We start from the raw sequence: 16,180 nt of genomic DNA, 5'->3' as shown, positions 1-16,180 counted from the left end.
CCAAGCTCGCGCCTGTGCTGGCGGGGTTGGAGAAGGTTGGGCGCCAGCATGGGGCTGCAACAGCAGGGAGGGGGCTCAAAGATCCTGCCAAATCTGGGTCCCGAGGAGCAGTGTGCAGCGGCCCTGAAGCCTGCCCGCAGCCCCACTTGCCCCGCCCCCGCCCCGCCCCCGCCCCGCCCCCTGCAGGGCCCTGCCCCCAGGTCCTCTTCTGGCCAGGACCTCCCCTGCTAGTTCTACACTCCCGACCTGCCCTCGCCCCTCCCTAGACCAGCTCTACTTTCGGAAGCCTTGAGTCTCCCTGGCTCTGCGCGCCCCTCTGTGACGGACAAGTCTGCACCAGGTGAGACGCAAGGTCGAGGTACAGCCTCCCCGTGTATCCGGGGGCTGGGGGCGTTGGAGCCGGTAGGGGTGGTCTTGGCTGCTGGGCCCTCCAAGACCCTGGCCTCCCTGGCCTGGGGGACGGTGGGATTGGTGGGGTGGGGGTGGGGTTGGGGCGTGGGGGCAATCCGCTGTCCCATTCAACAGATCCCTGGGCCTGACCCCCAGGGGTGGCCAGATGGGCGCCACTTGGAGACACTGCAGGGTTGTTTCCTTCCCGACCTCCTGCAGAGTCACTTCTCTTCACCCTTTTTTCCTTTTCTGTCGTTTAAGGTTGGACCGTCTGTGGCACCTCAGACACTGAGCTGCAGGCAGAAAGGGGGTGAAACCCACCAGCTGGCCAGGCTCTGACCACCTGCCTGGGCCCCAGAAGCTCTGCCAGCCCGTCTCCTGGCCAGGGCTCCCCCTCTGTGAGTTATGGGCTCCTCGGAGGAGCTTTGGGGGGAAGGAGTCTGAGGTCCGGAGAGCCCCTGTCCTCACAGGCTCCCAGGAAGCGGTGCCCCGGAGGATCCCAGGGCAAGTGTCTGCTGCCATGCGGCACAGCCCTAGGCCTCTGGGTCACAGGGTGGCCATTGTGCTAGGCTGGACAGTCACCGAGCTGGTGGAGCTTCTAGGAGCTCAGTTCTAGGCACGTCACTAACCCCCTGTGGCTCTGTCCAACTGGGTGGACCGGAGAGCCGCATCTGCCTCAGTTCGGAACTTCAGTTTGGAACAAGTTCCCTGCAGATGATGAGAACCGCTGCCCCACGCTTGGCCAGATCGGGGCTCACCCTCCTTACACTGAGAAGCCTGCAGCGGGGCAGCTGGTGTGGGTTCAGAGGCAGCACCATCGGGCTGGCGTTGCAGGACACTCTGGTGACAAGGGAGCTGCTGCAGCGCCGGCCATCACATCAAGGCAGGAAAGAGGGGATGGCTGCTGTTTCTCTTCTGAGAGTAAAAGCCTCCTCACACCCCACTGCACCCTCCATGTGTCCCCCAGCACCCTGACTGCCTCTGGGCAGCACAGGAAGGCAGGGACCAGGGCTTAAGCTGCTGTCAGCATGAGGCTACTGCTTGGGGCTGGCACACTGCTTCCTGCCTGTGGAACCAGAGGGGTGGGTGTGGGGTCGGGAGTGAGCAGCGCTGGCCCCTCTCCTGGATGCCCCCTGGGGAAGGGGACCCCATACTCTCCCAGCGCGGGCTCCCTCAGGCCCAGGAACTGTTCTGCGTGGCTGCCAGGGAGCAAGGGCCCCACTAGAAGGACAGGCTTTGTGGCCTAGGGGCGGGCTCCCTTCCTCCTCCCCTCCCCTCCCCCCAGACTGGGACATGGCACCCTGGGAGGCCTGGCAGGGGGCTGAGGACAGTGGGGCTGTGACTTCCTGGGCTGGCTTCCTGAAGCTTGGGGCTCTCTGTGCCCCTGTGCCTGAGGTGACCCTGGACCGAGGTCCGAGTTTCTGAGGCTGATGGTGGCTGACCACGACTCGGACCCTAGAAGTGAGGGACCTACTGCCTGCCTCCCACGCCCCAGACCCTCTGAAGACCCAGCTGCCCAACCCCCAGCCCTGGCCTCTTCCCTGCCAGGGTGGTGGGACAGGGACCAGAGTGCCAGAGGACAATGCACAGGGGGTGGGCAGGCCTCCTCCCCCCAGACAGGCTGCCCCAGCCCCCCATCCCAGTCCTTCCAAACCTCCCGGCCCACCCCAGGGCCTTATCTGCAAGCAGTGGGTGGAAGGAGGGAGTTATCGGCCCAGCCAGCACAGCCGGCTGGGAGGCCCCGGGGCCACAGCCTCTCACATTCCTGCGCCAGGTTCTTGGACTTTCAGCCTCCGGGGGTTGGAATTCCCACTCTGACCCCTCCCGTGGGACTCTGGTCCAGGTCACCTCTGGGAACATGGAGGACCAGCCCACTTTACTGCCTCTCTGCCCCCCCAGCCCCCAGGGCGGCCTCAAGCTCAAAGAACCCCCCCTGTTGCCATCCTCCCAAGGGCCTGCGGGCTGTGAGGTCCAGCCCAGAGGAGGCCCCGCCCCCGAGCCAGCATGCAGCCCCAGGACCTCAGCGTGCAGTACAGCAGGTGGGAGGAAGTCAGCGTGGGGGCTGCGTCCAGTACCGGCACGGAGGAGGCCTCGAGCTGGGAGGGGTGAGCAGCCCCCCTGGGCTCTGCCCCTGCGGACTGGGTGCCCACCCCCCACCCCTGCCCTCCTTTCGGGTTCACCTGCCCCCAGCAGCGCCTCCCCCTCCCCACTGAGCTCAGGGCGCTCCTGGGGCTCACGTGCTGGCCCGTCTCACCCTAGGCTCTCCCCGAAGCTGTGCTCGGGCAAGCTGGGTGTCGCCATGAAGGTCCTGGGAGGAGTGGCCCTCTTCTGGGTCGTCTTCATCCTGGGCTACGTCGCCGGCTACTTCATCCATAAATGCAAATGAGTGCTGGCCATAGGCCAGCGGGGGCATGGGCTGGAGGGACATGGGTGTATGAGAGCCCCTTTGTACACCCCCCATATACACAGTCCCTCCCCACAGCCCCAGACCCCAGGGACACACCCAACATGCAGGACACCCGCAGGCACCTGGGTGCACAGTCACAGGCCCCTCCACGGGTACACTGCCAGGGACGTCTGTGTGCAAGGGCACTCGCCCATGACCAGCACAGGCACGCCTTGCCTGGGGCACCGGTGGCCTGGAGACCTGGGACCAGCCCGAGCTGGGGCTGCAGCCGGGGCCCCTGGGACTGGGTGGCTGTTGTCCCCCTGGGGTGGGGTCCTCCCTGAGTGGGCGTAGTGTGGGGCTGGACAGGCCCCTGATCTCTCTGGCCTGGTGACTCCCGTGTGCAAGGACGGCTCTGAGGGAGGCTGAGTGTGACCCTTTGCCCTCCCTCTCAGGGCCTCCACCCCCCTTCCTGGGCTGTGCCTCGTGCAGGGATGCCTTGGGGGGGGGGCATGGGTGCTTGGGAACAGTCATTAAATGTCTGTTGAATGAACATGGATGACGGCCTCTCCCATGGGTCCCCCAGGCCAGGTGTGGCTCAGGTGCTTTGGGAGGCCCGGTGGAGGGAGGGCACTGGACAGCTGCCAGGAGGCCTGTGGGAAGGGCCTGCCTCTCTCGCTTGACCATGGAAGGGTTCCTCCTGGCAGGGCCTGAGGGCCAGGATGTGGCAGGACCTGTTCCTGCCTCGTCTGGCCGCACAGACCAGGCCTGTGGCCCCGCCCCACTCCTGGTCTCCGAGGTGCCCTCCTGGGCCTCTGGCTCAGCCCTGGCCTCTTGCAGACAGATGTCTCAGGCCCTGCAGACCCCTGCCAGCGATAGCTGAGGGCTGAGGGCGGGGAGGAGGGGCAGCCACTGTCCTGGTGGGCCCCGTGTCAAGACCCGGTGTCATGCCAAGCTGGTGGAGGTGGGCAGGGGACAGAGAGCCCACCGGGCTGGTCTGTGGGTGTGGCTGGGCCAGGAGGACATGAGGTGAGGGAGGCCACACTGCCCAGTGACCTCTGGGAGGGAAGCCAGCCCTAGTTCTAGGTCTCAGCACCTGCCTCCAAGGAGACCCTGTCCCCACCTTCTGGCCCATCTGGGGAGGGAGGGGTGGAGCTGGGCCACCTCCATTGGCCACACCCTGCTAGAGGCCCTCCCAGGACAGGCTGCGTGTGGCGGCTGTGGCGAGCCGGCAGGGGCCGCGCCTAGGCAGTAGGCAGCATCCCCCAGAGGTGCAGGGCCCAGGCCCCTCAGGCCTTCGGCAGCCTGGGCTGGGTGGGGGTGTTGGGGGAGTGGTGGCCTGGTTGCCCCTGCCCACCATTCCTCCGACTTCTCTGCCGCCCTTCGGGCTTCGAGGCCGTGGTCCCTGCACAGCTATTGACTATTGGGCTGCTGGGTGCAGCTGGGCCCACCCAAGTGACTACTGGCCTAGAGCAAGGTGGGGCAGGGGGCGGCCCTAGGGAGGTGGGCGGGCAGGGAGGGGAGGCGAGTGGGTGTGGTCCTTGGTAAGGCCCAGAGCTAGGAGCCTGAGGAGGAGGCCGACCCCAAGGTCTCTGCTGCAAAGCCCAGTGGTCCAATGTGGCATGGAGACATGAGGGTGCGCGTGAAAGCCACCTCCCTGGGGCCACCACAGATGTCAGAGGCCAGCACTGGCTCTGGCCAGAGCGGGCTGGTCACACCTCGTGCACCCCACGGTCTGTCCAGTGTTGGGATGGAGGTGGAGGGCAACCTGGTAGGTGTGTACTGCCCGCTTCCTGTGGGCTGTCGGTGCCCTGGCCCGGTCTGCTGGGGGAGCCAGGGGAGCAAGGGGCACACGCAGTCTCTCTGAGGTATGGCCCTTGGGTCCCCAGCTGCACCCGAGTGGCTTCAGTCCCATTGTCCCCAGGGCCATGTACTTATGGCCCTGAGGAGCCCTGCAGCCCTGGCTTCCTGATGGGTTTGGGAAGGAAAGACTTGTAGGGTGTGGGGGGGCTGCAGGGCAGGAAGAGGGGCTGCAATCTGTTACGGAGCAGGTCCTGGACCTGCTTCCTCCCAGACACCTCCACCCCCACCTGCAGAAACCCAGGGAACTGGCGCCGACTGTTTACTAGGTGGTGGACGGGTACACGCCGCCCCAGAGGGGCGGCCGCCCACGAACTCCATTTCCAGCCCCACAGAGTCGAGCTGCTGCCTCCACCAGCATCCAGGTTACTGAGATGATCCAATGTGGCACTGGCCTTGATGGCCCAGGAGCCAAGGCAGCTCGGCTGCCCGCTCTGACCCGAGTGGGCCCCACGCCAGCCACATCGTCAACAGCTGTGCTGATGCCCGAGGGCCCCAAAATGACACCCACACGTGGATGTCGGGGGGGGGGCTGGGGGGCAGCTGTCATTGGCACGTCTCCATGAGCCCAGGCACGAGGATGGGAAGGCTTGGTGGTGACGAGAGGACCGGGCCAGGGTCCGGCCCCACCCCCCACCCTGCAGAGTAAGTGGGCTGGGCTCGGGGAACCACGGTGCTCTGCTCACAGACCCCCACGTGCAGTCCCGGGCCTCACGGTTCTGATGGACAACGACCCCTGCGCCCCAATTGAAAAAACACAACAGTCACCCTTTGCAGGTTACAGACACTGCGTGCACAGCGCCACTGGACAACAGGGGCTGCAGCCCTCTCCTGCCCTCCAGCCAGGCTGTGACCAGCAGCCGCCTGTGCGGCTGCTGGCTCCCTGAGCGGCTGCTGGCTCCCTGACTCCGACCCCAAGGACGCTCTGGCTCCGGGTGTGTGCACGCCCACACCACACGCACGCAGACACAGAGGGTCTGCGGCTGTGAAGCCCAACCCTGGAAGCACCTACAGTGGGACACGCCCTCCACAGTCCCCACTGCTGTCCCTGGTCCTTCACAGGTGGGCCCTGGAGCCTCTCCTGGGACAGAAACCTGCCTCCTCCCCTCCAGACGCCCATCCTGATGTCACCACAGGCTCCTTTGCAAAGTTTTGAAGGGCCAGCCCAGCGGGCACCACGCTGGTGCTCAGGTGACCAGCTGCTTCTGGAAGGCCCCGCACAGCCCTCCCCCGCACCAGGTAGCCACAGCGACAGGCAGCTTACTGAGGGGACGAGTGTTTATGAAGGACCAGAGACGGGGCTGGCACGCTCTGCGGTGGGACGGGGAAAGGTGCGACAGTGCAGGGCGGCCCCATGCAGCCGATGACATGGGCACTGTGCCGCGTGCTCAGCTAGGCGCCCGGCACCAAACCCGGTCTTTTCTATCTAGTGTCTGGTGGGGCCACCTGACTTCAGAACGTTCTCAACAGGGGGCCCTGCCACTCCAAACAACTTCGTCAAAAGCCGTAGTCAGAGCTGCAGACAGAAGAATTTAAGCACGTGACCACATGGCACGCCTTTATGGCAGAATCTTCTGGAAATGGACAGAGAACGCAGAGGGTTGACAGGACGGGGGGCGGGGGGGGGGCAGTGCAGTGGGTGAGCTGCCACCACACCTGGCCCCACGGGAGGCAGAGTTGGCTGTGTCAGCGGAGCACCGTGACGAGGGCGGCAGGGAGGTCCAGGTCCGACTTGGACGGGTACACCACCTTCAGGCGTCCCTCCTCGTCCACCACCCGCACCTGCTCCACCAGCAGGGGTGCAGGCCCGCCCTCCTCGGCGCCGGGGTCTGTCTTGGCGTCCGGATGCTGCCCAGGGAGGGCATCGGTTTCTGTGTCCGAGACCGCTCCCTCCTCTTTACTCTCTAAAGCGTGTTTGTTGATCTCTGCCATTTTCTGCAAATGAAAAATACCTTCTCAACCGGAGATCAGAGGCGACCCAGGGAAGCCGCTCCTGGGTCCCGGACGGCTGCGGGAGGCAGGTGTGGGGAGCGGGGGCAGCCAGCACCGGCGGGGCCCCCAGCGGCCGGCCGCTCGGAGGGTGCCAGGGTCACGCACCAGAATGAGGGCGTCCATGGCGTCTTTGCAGATTTGCAGACTTGTCGCACTCGTTACTTCCAAAAACAGATCGGAAGTCGTTTTCTTAATCTGAAAGGGAGACCAGGAAGACTTCAGAAAAGAGCAAGTTTATCAAACTCAGATGCCAGCAACGATGCATCCGAGGAAAACCTCAGGAAACAGTGTCCCTCGGCCCAGACTGCCACCTTCCCGTGGACGGGCACAGCCCAGAAGGCTGTGCACAGGCTGACGGTGTGGCCCCAGGCCTGGACACCAGACACGCGGACGTTCCCACGTGGCCCACCTTCGTCTTCTCGCTGTTCGTTATGGGAGGGAAGGAAATGACGTCGCCCTCCGCATCCAGCAGGCAAGGGTACTGCTCCTTCCCGTCCAGCAGGTGGAGGTACCTGTGTGGGGAGACCCATCCTGGTGGGGCTACAGCAGCGCGCCCCAGGTCGGACCAGCAAACCCAGGCTCTTTCCGCCGGGACGGTGTGGGGTCCAGGGCACACCCAGTGGGCTCCAGGGAGCAGCGTGCCCTGCACGCTCCGTGCGCTAGGGCAGTCCCAGGGCCTCCAGGCATGTTCCCCGGCTGGGTGAGACCTAGGCCACACGCTGTGGGCTCGGTGGTTCGCCTTCCTGGGGCTGGTGGGTGATGTGGCTGCCTCCCCCCGGACCCCGCGGGAGTAGCATCCACTCCCCGCACGTCCACGACCCGTGGTCTCAGAGTCCTGCCTTCTCCCTCACACAGGAGGGCCTGACTGCAGAGCGAGCAACCTCGGGGGGCTCATGGACGGCAGTTAGGGCAAGGGGGGCCCGTGTCGGACCCCACCTGTGCAGGCCTGACACAGTCTGCCTCTTCCTCTGCTTCCGGTGCTCCTCTGCCTCCAGCTGCAGCTGCCGGACCAGGTCCCTGGCCTTGACTTCTTTACGCCCCAGGGGGACGATCTTTGGGGTGAACACTTCCGGTCAGCCCGTGTGGACACACCCTCGCAGCTACCAGCCCCCGCCCCCGCCCCCCCCGCCCCCCCTCCGGGCCTCTCACTCCCTCTGGTGGTGGCACCAGAGACGCGCCCAACTCTCCCACAGCTGACAGCTCTCCTGCGGCACATGAGGTCACTACGGAAGCCAAACACCCAAACACACTTTTGAAACTGAGCTTGACCCTGAACCTGCTGCCCACACAGCGGCACTTCCAAGGCCCTGGGCTGGAAGGTGGAGGGGGAACGCAGCCGGTGGTGGGATGGTGGGGGGTGTGTGCACAAAGCGCCCGCACAGGACACTGGGACCCTCTGCACCCAGGACCTGCGCTGCACAGAGGCCATCAGCACCAGGCAGGGCCGTGCCCCTGGGACACGAACCACACACTTCCGGTTCCGGGTCAGCGCACGAAGAAAACCCCTTTCCAGGCCCCACCGGCCCAGAAGAGCACGCTTCCGAAGGCGAACGTGACCCCTCCCCGCCCCGTGGTGTCACCAGGGGTGTGCTGGGGGCAGCCTCTGGCTCGTGCGCTTTTTTGAAAACACAAAGGAACACTGCAACCTGCAGACGCAGCAGGACACAGGTCACCTTGAGGTCCTGCGGCGGGCGGGCGGTGTACAGCAGGGGCCCTCGGACGGCTCGGAGCTCGTGGCTGGCGACGGTGGCCGCTGTCCGCTTTCCGCAGAGTTCCTCATGCAGCTTCGTCTGCAACGGGGAGCGGGGGCCCGGAGGGCTGGGGGGGGCGGCTCCCAGCCCACCACTCTCTTTCGGGGGACATTCCCACCGGCTCCCATAGGGGCCGCTCCTTCCCCGAACCCTAGGGCACCACCCGGGAGGCCTCGGGAACCCCTCCTGAACGAGGACGTGTGACTGAGAGAACACGAGTGGGACCTGAAGGGAATGGTGACCCCAGCATGCTTTCTTCTAGAACCCGGGTCTCCGGTTCTACGCCCCAGGCTCTGCTGCTCCCCCTGCTCCGGGGAACACGCTCAGGGGTCCCCCCACGTCAAACACCTGGCTTTTGTTGTAAAGCTGGGCTCACTGCACAGAAACCTGCCAGGCAGGAAGTCTCTGGCTAAAACCTAAACAAATGGTGAGCAGCTCACAGCAGAGCAGGCTGGTGAGAGCTGATTCACTTTTTAACACTCACCTGAGTCCACGCCTACCGATTTTCCAGAGGGGAAGGGGTGGGGAGAGGAACGGCGACGTGAGACACAGCCATTGCTGCCTCTCATACACGCCCCGACCAGGGACCGACCCTGAGACCCAGCCCTGGGCCCTCAGAGGCACTGAACCTGTGATCTCTGCGTGTGGGATGATGCCCACCCGATGGGCCACCAGCCAGAGCTGGAGTTGATGATTCTGGTCCCACCCCGTGGGAGCCTGAGAGTGTAGATCCTCAGAGAAAGGAGAAACTCTGCCCAGACGCAGCAACTGCCGGCACAGGGCTCCCAGTGGCAGCAAAGCCGTCCTCAGAGGTGCGGCTGGGCTGTGAGCGCTGCGGGGGAGGGCAGGAGGGCGGGCCCCTGGCCCAGGCCTGGCCGGGCTCACAGGGTTCTGTCTGCGTGAGGTATCCGCGACACGCCTGGCACACTCTATCTACTGCCGGGCTGCCCCAGGCACTGAGACCAGGTCCCTGCAGCCCGTGGCACGCACACTTCGGGGGCATGCTCACCAACACCCAGAGCCAGGGCCTGCTGTGTGCCCACTTACCAGGGAGGGACCTAGGGCAGGCAGAAGGGACAGGCCTAGGTCTCAGGGCCCTCGGCCTCTCCCTGCCCAGGACCAGCTTTGGGCGATACCCACTGCGTGCACCCCATGCTCTCTCCTGCCCGCCTGCACCCACCTGAGAGGTGAGGAAGCGCTTGAGCGCATTCCCAGCCTGCAGGTCCATGCCCCTCACGACAGCCCCCACGATGTACGGCCGGACATCCCTGACCTCGGGGCTGACCGTGACGGTCAGCGGGGCCGGGTTCTCGGAGACGTGCAGCACCCTGAGCAGCAGTCGGCCGGCCTCGTCCACCTCCTCCTCCTCGCCCTCGCCACTTTCCCTCTTCCTCCTCTCCCTCTTCCTCCTCCGGCTCTCTTCCTTCTCCAGGTCGGCCTTGCCTTTGCCCCTGCCGCCGCCCCGGCCCCCCACCCGCAAGTACTCCAGGATGGACTTGGTCTGGCAGCTGCCGACCATCTTCTCCAGGCGCCGGTCCTTCAGCTGGTTCCCACGCAGGTTGACGTCCTTGAGCCTGGGGCAGTCGGCCAGCTCCGCCGGGATTTCGCTCAGCTGGTTGTTGGAGAGGTCCAGGGTCTGAAAGGGAGAGAGTGCGTCAGACTCCTGGGCTGGGCCTGGCTCTGGGATGGGGACGGGAGGGCACCTGTCAGTCTGCCAGTCCCAGCGACCCGTGTGCCGGCTGGCCAGCACCCCCCCAGCCCCGGACGGGGCTGTCCTCAGCAACCCAGCGGCTTCTTGAGGGGATGGGGCTGGCGATGCTGCCGTGGTCACCACAAGACACGTGTCGTGACCCTCAGCTGCCTTGGCTCACGACTACAGCAACGTTGCAGAAGGACGGTTAGGCCAGAGAGACAGGAGGTGGCCAGAGACAGGGGAGAAGCCATGTGGTCACGAGATGAGTACTTCAGGTGACAAGCAGGCGCCCACAGGCCGGTGTGGAGACGTCTGTAAGTTAAAGGAACTGACTGTTTACGCCTGGAGTCAGCGTGCTCGCCCCAAACTGAAGTGTGGCGCACGCAGGCAGTGCGTGGGCAGGCGTCCCGCACAGGGTCCCCAGGCTCTTGCCAAGACCTGGAAGAGGCATGGGCGTTGCTCAGCACTCTGAACAGGGGCGGGGAGGAAGTGGCCTGGAGGAGGCCAGGCTCCGTCCACAGTCACCAGTGGGCTGCGGGCAGTGGGAGGGGCGGTGGGTGCTCAGAGCCCCACTCAGGCAGGACTGGATAGGGTGGGACCCATGGGCAGGACCGCACTCTCCAAAGGGCCTGGAAGCTTCTCTCATAAGAGGCGGAGCCTGCACCCAGTCCCCAAGCCCCAAAAGGCAGGGGTGGGGCAGTGCGCACTTGGTCCCCAGCCCAGGCGTGTGGCCGGCATGCTGGGCTGCTGCCACCAGCTGCCACTGTGTGCCTCCTGCCCACCCCGAGCCCGGCGGGGAGTGAGGGGCTGATCTGTTGGCTTTGCAGTCCCCTGCACGGTCCAAAGTGGCTTTGGCCAACCAGCCCCCCAGCTCTGCTGCCGTCACCCTCATGGTTGCACCCGAACAGGGCTGGCTGGGGGCTGGGACGTGTCTACCCCCAGAATGAAAGGGCCCAGCCCCAGCAGCAAAGAAGAGCTAGCCGGGGAGGCCGAGGGGAGGAGCCTCAGTGGGGGGCCCTGACTGGAGGTGCCTTTGGGTCTCCTGAGCGTGCTCTGCAGGGGCAGGGGGCTGAGCAGGGCGTCCTCCCAGGAAGCCGAGTCTGGGTCATGTGCAGTGACACTCAGGGCGTGACGCCCCAACTCGCTCCCAGGAACGAGCGCCCGGGGTGACCCACAAAGGACCAGGGCTTGCTCCCTTTTGGCCGCTGGCAACCCTGACAGCAACGCAGGCCAGTCTCTGACCACAGACCACAGTGCCTCCTGGGAACATCGCTTCTGCAGGGGACATGTTGTTGAGAAAGGGACCGCGAACTCTTGGTTGTGTGACCCTGAGACAGCCCCCTGCTCTGGAGGGGTGTAAGGGGCCATCTTCATCCCTGCGGGTGGTGGCTTCTCCCCCTCAAACCCTCTCATCACTGGACAAAAGGTTTTCCCTCGAACATTTTAACTTTCCCGTGTGTGAGGTCTCCCATGCGTGAGTGACACTGGGTGACATAAGTGGGCATGTTGCCTGGCAGGAAAGAGGGAACTTCTGGAAGGTGCTGTCCTGGCCCGTTCCAGCAATTTGGGGGCACATCTGTCTGTCACCCCTCCATCAGACTCCTGACGTGCTACAGCTTGGATGGGGCCCAGCAGCAGCAGGACCCTGTGCCGGGACAGACGCCACCGGGAGGAGCCCACTCGCCTCTCGGGTCTCCCCAGGGGACAGCAAGATGACCGGGCCAGAGGCTGGCGATTGCAAAGCCAGGGCCACCAAAGGCAGGGAGGACTGCGCGGTGAGGGGAGGCAGCCCAGTGTGGCCATCTCTCAGCTTCCTCACCCGAGGCCCCGCAGTGCAGACAGCTCCCCGAGGGTGGGCACCAGGCGGGGGCCCGGGCGGCCTCCCCACACAGGGGCGGGGGAGTGGCAGAGGCTCGTGTGCTGTCACTTCACTGGGGGACGCCTGCCCCCAACTCGGACCGGGCTTTCGGTATTTAACCAAGAGGAAGGGCGCGGTACTGGGGCAGGGGAGATGTCAGAGGCCTGGGAGTCCCGAGCTACCACCAGGGAGGGAGGGGTCCTGAGCTGACAGGGAGAGGAGCCCAGCCACCTGGCTCCCCAGACGAACTGGCCACGCGTGTGTGATCCCCAGCAAGGCAGTGGCCGCCAGTGGAGTCTGAGGCCCGGAACAGAGAACTGTTAGTAAGTGAAATGACTGTGGTCTCAGCACAGTCTAGGGTGGGGATGCGGCCAGGACCTGCCCAGCCCCACCCACTGCTGCCTTCCTGTCTCCCAGGTGGGGGGACTGAGCGAAAACCCTTGCTTTCTGCTTCCCATCTCCTCCACTCCAGCTGGTCTTGGGGAAGGACGGACGCCCCTCTCCGCCAAGCCCCAGCGTGCGCGCAGTAGCGTGGCTCTGCATGGCACGTCTCCAAAAGCCTCCCCCGCCTGAGGGACACCCAAGCCCCAGTGGGGTGCCGCGTAGTCCCTGCACAAGGCTCTTTGAGACACAGGTCTGTTCACGGGACGGAGTCCAATGGAGGTCTAACTGAACTGCAAGGAGCGGACCAGGTGAGGGAGCCCGGCGAATGAGACACGCCCTCTGCAGCGAAGAAGGGCCTTCGCATGCAGTAGGGTGACAGCTTGACGGGCGGCACCACAGAGGGCCCCCGGGAAAGATGCTACAGGTTCAAAGAAGATGTACCCGTACGCTTGCGTGATGCAATATAAAGCCACACACCTGGCACGCCGACCTAATGCAAAAATGCGGGATCAGGCGGGAAAAGGGAGCCGAGTATGTGGCACCTTGGCCATGCCTGAGTCCTAAAGGGACTGCACCCCACAGCATCACCCTGGAAACGCCAGCAAGCCCCTGCCCTGCAGAGCAGGCCGGTCCGGTCCTCCCAACCACACACGTGTGTCGGCACGCACACACAGCATGCAGGTGCAGACACACGGGGGGGGGCTGGCGCTATCTTAAGAGCAATTCCTCCTGCAAAGGGATCCGTTGCTAAGCTGTATGCACATTTTATCGTCTAAGAAAAATCCACATTAAAAGTATGAAAAACAGAAGGACAAATGCAGACCTGCCTTTTAAAGGTAGAACGGGAAAGAGCATTGGGCAAGCGCCCCCAGGCTGGTGTTAGGTGGTGGCTGTGATTTCCCTCCCTCCCACCCCGCCTTTTGAACTCAACAGCCATAATGGAACCCTGTCGAGAGCCAATCACTCCCCCAGGGGCCTGGAGACCCCAGGTGGGTAATGACCCGGGACAGCACAGTCTAGAGGAGAACTAGTTATTTGCCGATTATCTGAGCAGCCCCACTACTGTCCAGGGCTGGGGTCCAGTGAAATATGCCACACACTACGGGCCATCCAGGGCGTTACTCGAGCCCTAGTCATTCTACACCCTCAAGCCGCGTCCGGGGGGCCCCTCCACAGAGCTCATTCCATCGTTTCACAAATAGGAATATTTAGTCACGGCCCCTCCCACCCCAGAGGGAAGCTGTGTTTGTTGACAACTCGGAAACGGTGTCAGGCGTTGAAGCCCAGGTGTGAACAGTTGGTGCGACCGGAGGCTGTAGCCAGGTGAGTGCGGGGGTGGGGCGCTGGGGCAACGATGGGGTGTGGGGGACAGCTTCCTAGCCCCGGCCCGCCCGTCCGGCGCCGCTGACCTTGAGCGAGGCCAGGTGCACGATGTCCGGGCTGAGCTCCTGCAGGCAGTTGTCCGCGGCCGCCAGCTCACTGAGCAGCGGCAGCGCACCGGGGCGGAAGAGCTCGGCGGGGAAAGCGTCCAGGCGGTTGCCGGTGAGGTTGAGCGTCTGCAGGCGCGGGGCGCAGCGCGCCAGGTCCGCGGGCAGCTCTCGCAGCCGGTTGCCGCTGAGGTTGAGGCTCTGCAGCTGCGGCAGGCCCGGCGGCTCGGCGGGGCCCAGGCCCTGGCCCGGCGGCAGCGCCTCCAGCGCGTTGCCCGACAGGTCGAGCACGCGCAGCGCGGGCAGCGGGCCGAGCTGGGGGCTCAGGCCCGGCCCCAGCGCGTTGCGCCGCAGCACGAGGCTCTGCAGCTGCGGGAGGCCCTGCGCCAGGCCCGGGCCCGGCTCGCGCAGGCTCCCGCAGCCGCTCACCTCCAGGTAGTGCAGCAGCGACAGCGTGAAGAGCCGCGGCGGCAGCCGCCCGCCTGCCGCCCGCACGCGCTCCTCCAGCGCGGGCCCTGTCAGCAGCAGCTCCCGCCGCCGCTGCTGCTTCGCCTGCTCCAGCTCGGGCCAGGGCTCCGACACCACCGCCGCCGCCGCCGCCATCGCGCCGCCCTCGCCGCGCGGGCTTCCGGGGCTGGGCGCGTCACTTCCGGCGCGGGCCGGAAGGGGCGTGCGGACGCGGCCCCACCTGGTCCCGGAGCGTCCCGCCCGCCACGCCCCTGCTCCGGCCGGCGCGCCCTCGCCAGGCCCTCTGGGCCCAGTGTCTCCACCCCAGGGTTTTGGGGCGTCTCGCCGGTAGGCTGTGAGACTGAATAGTTTCGCAGCAGCCCGCGCCGGACCCCAGCCAGGTGTCCCTCGGCAGGGGAACGGACAGTAAACCGCGAGACGTCCTTAAAGCAGACGAGCACCCCGGGGCTGCGCGACACTCCCTGGCGCGCGTGGTACCGAGGCCGTACAAAAAGCCGCACACGCGAAGACTGTGCACGATTCCTTTTGCACGGCCTGAACACCTGCCACACTCAAGGTCACGTGAATTTGGGAGCCGTTCACATGTGCTAAGTCTGTGAGGACAGCCAGACGGTGATACATTACTCCTGAAAAGCAAAGCCAAATTTACTATCCTGCAAAGCGAGAGCGATTCGCTTTTCTGGAGGGAGCCCAACTAATGCCCCAAGCCAGCCTTGTGACACAGCGTGGCGTCAGCTTTTTAGGGCTGATGTCAGCTCACAAGCAACTGTGAACTCTCAACTTCCAGGGGCTGTTTAATGGCACAGTCCTAGTGTCTAGGGCTGGCCCCGGGCTGCATCTGCTCAGGGGTCCTGCAGGTGAGGCCTTGGCTGAAGGGCCAGCCCTACCTGGTGGCTGCTGTGCTCTGGCAGTGGAGGGAAGGGATGGGATGGACAGACAGCCCCAGAGCAGACCAAGCATAGAAGAAAACGAGGCCATCAGAGACGTGGGAGACAGGGCATGGACGAGGCAGCTACCAGAGCACAGCCACTGCTTCTAGGATCCTTTTAAAATCAAGTACTGCTGTGGCTGGTGTAGCTCAGTGGATTGAACTTGGGCCTGCGAACCAAAGGGCACTTGCTGGTTCCCAGTCAGGGGACATGCCTGGGTTGCAGGCCAGATTCTAGCAGGGGACCCACGAGAGGCAACCATGCGTTGATGTTTCTCTCCCTCTCCTTCCCTTCCTCTCTAAAGATAAATAAATAAAATCTTTAAAAAAAACCTTTTAACTTCTGCAGCCACAGGCTCCCCTCCCCCTACCGCCCACTGACCCAGGTCGGGTAGAATGTTGGAAGTAATTTTTGCTACTTTAAACTGTGAAGCTCTAAGTTTCAAGTTAATACCTACTTGTGTAGAGAAAAACACTACATTGTAACTTAAAATAGAAACGACTACCAAAGTTGATAAAAGGATAAAACTACTCCACAAATCTATGGATAAAGTGCTGCATATTTCCTCATTTTAGAAGCAAAAAGCCCGGGGGGGGGGGGTTGGCGATAGAAACATCCCCTTTCACGGGGCGAGCGTGCAGGGCACCGCTAGACTGACCCCCCCCCCGGGCGCGGCCGGGGCTCACAGATCACCGGCGCTCCCCACAGGGCAAGACTGATCAGTAATCTTCCCTGATGTACGCGAAGCTTAGAATCTCTTAACTTCTTCAGCAGTAAATTCATTGACAGATAACTTATTTTAGGACCAATTAGAAATCGACCCATTAGACCAACCTCAAAATAAAACTGGCAAGTATTTAGTGATCTTTTTATTGTATTAATGTGTTCCAGGTGAATTAACTAAGTCCTGAAACAGCAACAAAAATATATTACTCAAATTCTATAACTCTGGTACCTGACCTGAAATAAAAACAAATAGAAAACTGTTAAAATATCAAACAGTTGCAAATTTTCATCAAAAGGATTTACCATTGTACTATAA

At 63.8% G+C, this 16,180-nt stretch overlaps 2 protein-coding genes across 2 annotated transcripts; one reads left to right on the top strand and one right to left on the bottom strand.

Annotated features, from left to right (window-relative positions):
• Positions 1–244: 244 nt before the first annotated feature.
• SMIM1 (small integral membrane protein 1 (Vel blood group)) lies at positions 245–3,305 on the top strand. Its single transcript, XM_037062109.1, has 4 exons — positions 245–340; positions 652–788; positions 2,343–2,495; positions 2,650–3,305. The coding sequence occupies exons 3-4, from the start codon at positions 2,395–2,397 to the stop codon at positions 2,774–2,776; spliced, it is 228 nt and encodes a 75-aa protein (XP_036918004.1). The 5' UTR covers positions 245–340; positions 652–788; positions 2,343–2,394; the 3' UTR covers positions 2,777–3,305.
• A 2,594-nt stretch (positions 3,306–5,899) lies between these two features.
• On the bottom strand, positions 5,900–14,374 carry LRRC47 (leucine rich repeat containing 47). Its single transcript, XM_037062108.1, has 7 exons — positions 13,724–14,374; positions 9,560–10,015; positions 8,302–8,418; positions 7,565–7,680; positions 7,038–7,140; positions 6,734–6,823; positions 5,900–6,571 (listed from the first exon to the last, which is right to left on the bottom strand). Exons 1-7 carry the CDS (start codon positions 14,342–14,344, stop codon positions 6,323–6,325), a joined length of 1,752 nt encoding a protein of 583 aa, XP_036918003.1. The 5' UTR covers positions 14,345–14,374; the 3' UTR covers positions 5,900–6,322.
• Positions 14,375–16,180: the final 1,806 nt, after the last annotated feature.

Source organism: Sturnira hondurensis, unplaced genomic scaffold (assembly GCF_014824575.4).
Source record: "Sturnira hondurensis isolate 20B ecotype Veracruz unplaced genomic scaffold, ASM1482457v3 Scaffold0013931, whole genome shotgun sequence".
Classification (NCBI taxonomy): domain Eukaryota; kingdom Metazoa; phylum Chordata; class Mammalia; order Chiroptera; family Phyllostomidae; genus Sturnira; species Sturnira hondurensis.
Note: the sequence above shows the minus strand (reverse complement) of the source record. Positions and strands in the feature narration are given on the sequence as shown.

Coding starts and splice junctions, on each gene's coding strand:
- SMIM1 (XM_037062109.1), top strand. CDS start 2,395: ATGCAGCCCCAGGACCTCAGCGTGCAGTACAGCAGGTGGGAGGAAGTC. Junction 2,496..2,649: donor GAGGCCTCGAGCTGGGAGGG/GTGAGCAGCCCC, acceptor GTCTCACCCTAG/GCTCTCCCCGAAGCTGTGCT.
- LRRC47 (XM_037062108.1), bottom strand. CDS start 14,344: ATGGCGGCGGCGGCGGCGGTGGTGTCGGAGCCCTGGCCCGAGCTGGAG. Junction 10,016..13,723: donor TGCACCTGGCCTCGCTCAAG/GTCAGCGGCGCC, acceptor TCTCCCTTTCAG/ACCCTGGACCTCTCCAACAA. Junction 8,419..9,559: donor AGCGCTTCCTCACCTCTCAG/GTGGGTGCAGGC, acceptor TCCCCGTTGCAG/ACGAAGCTGCATGAGGAACT.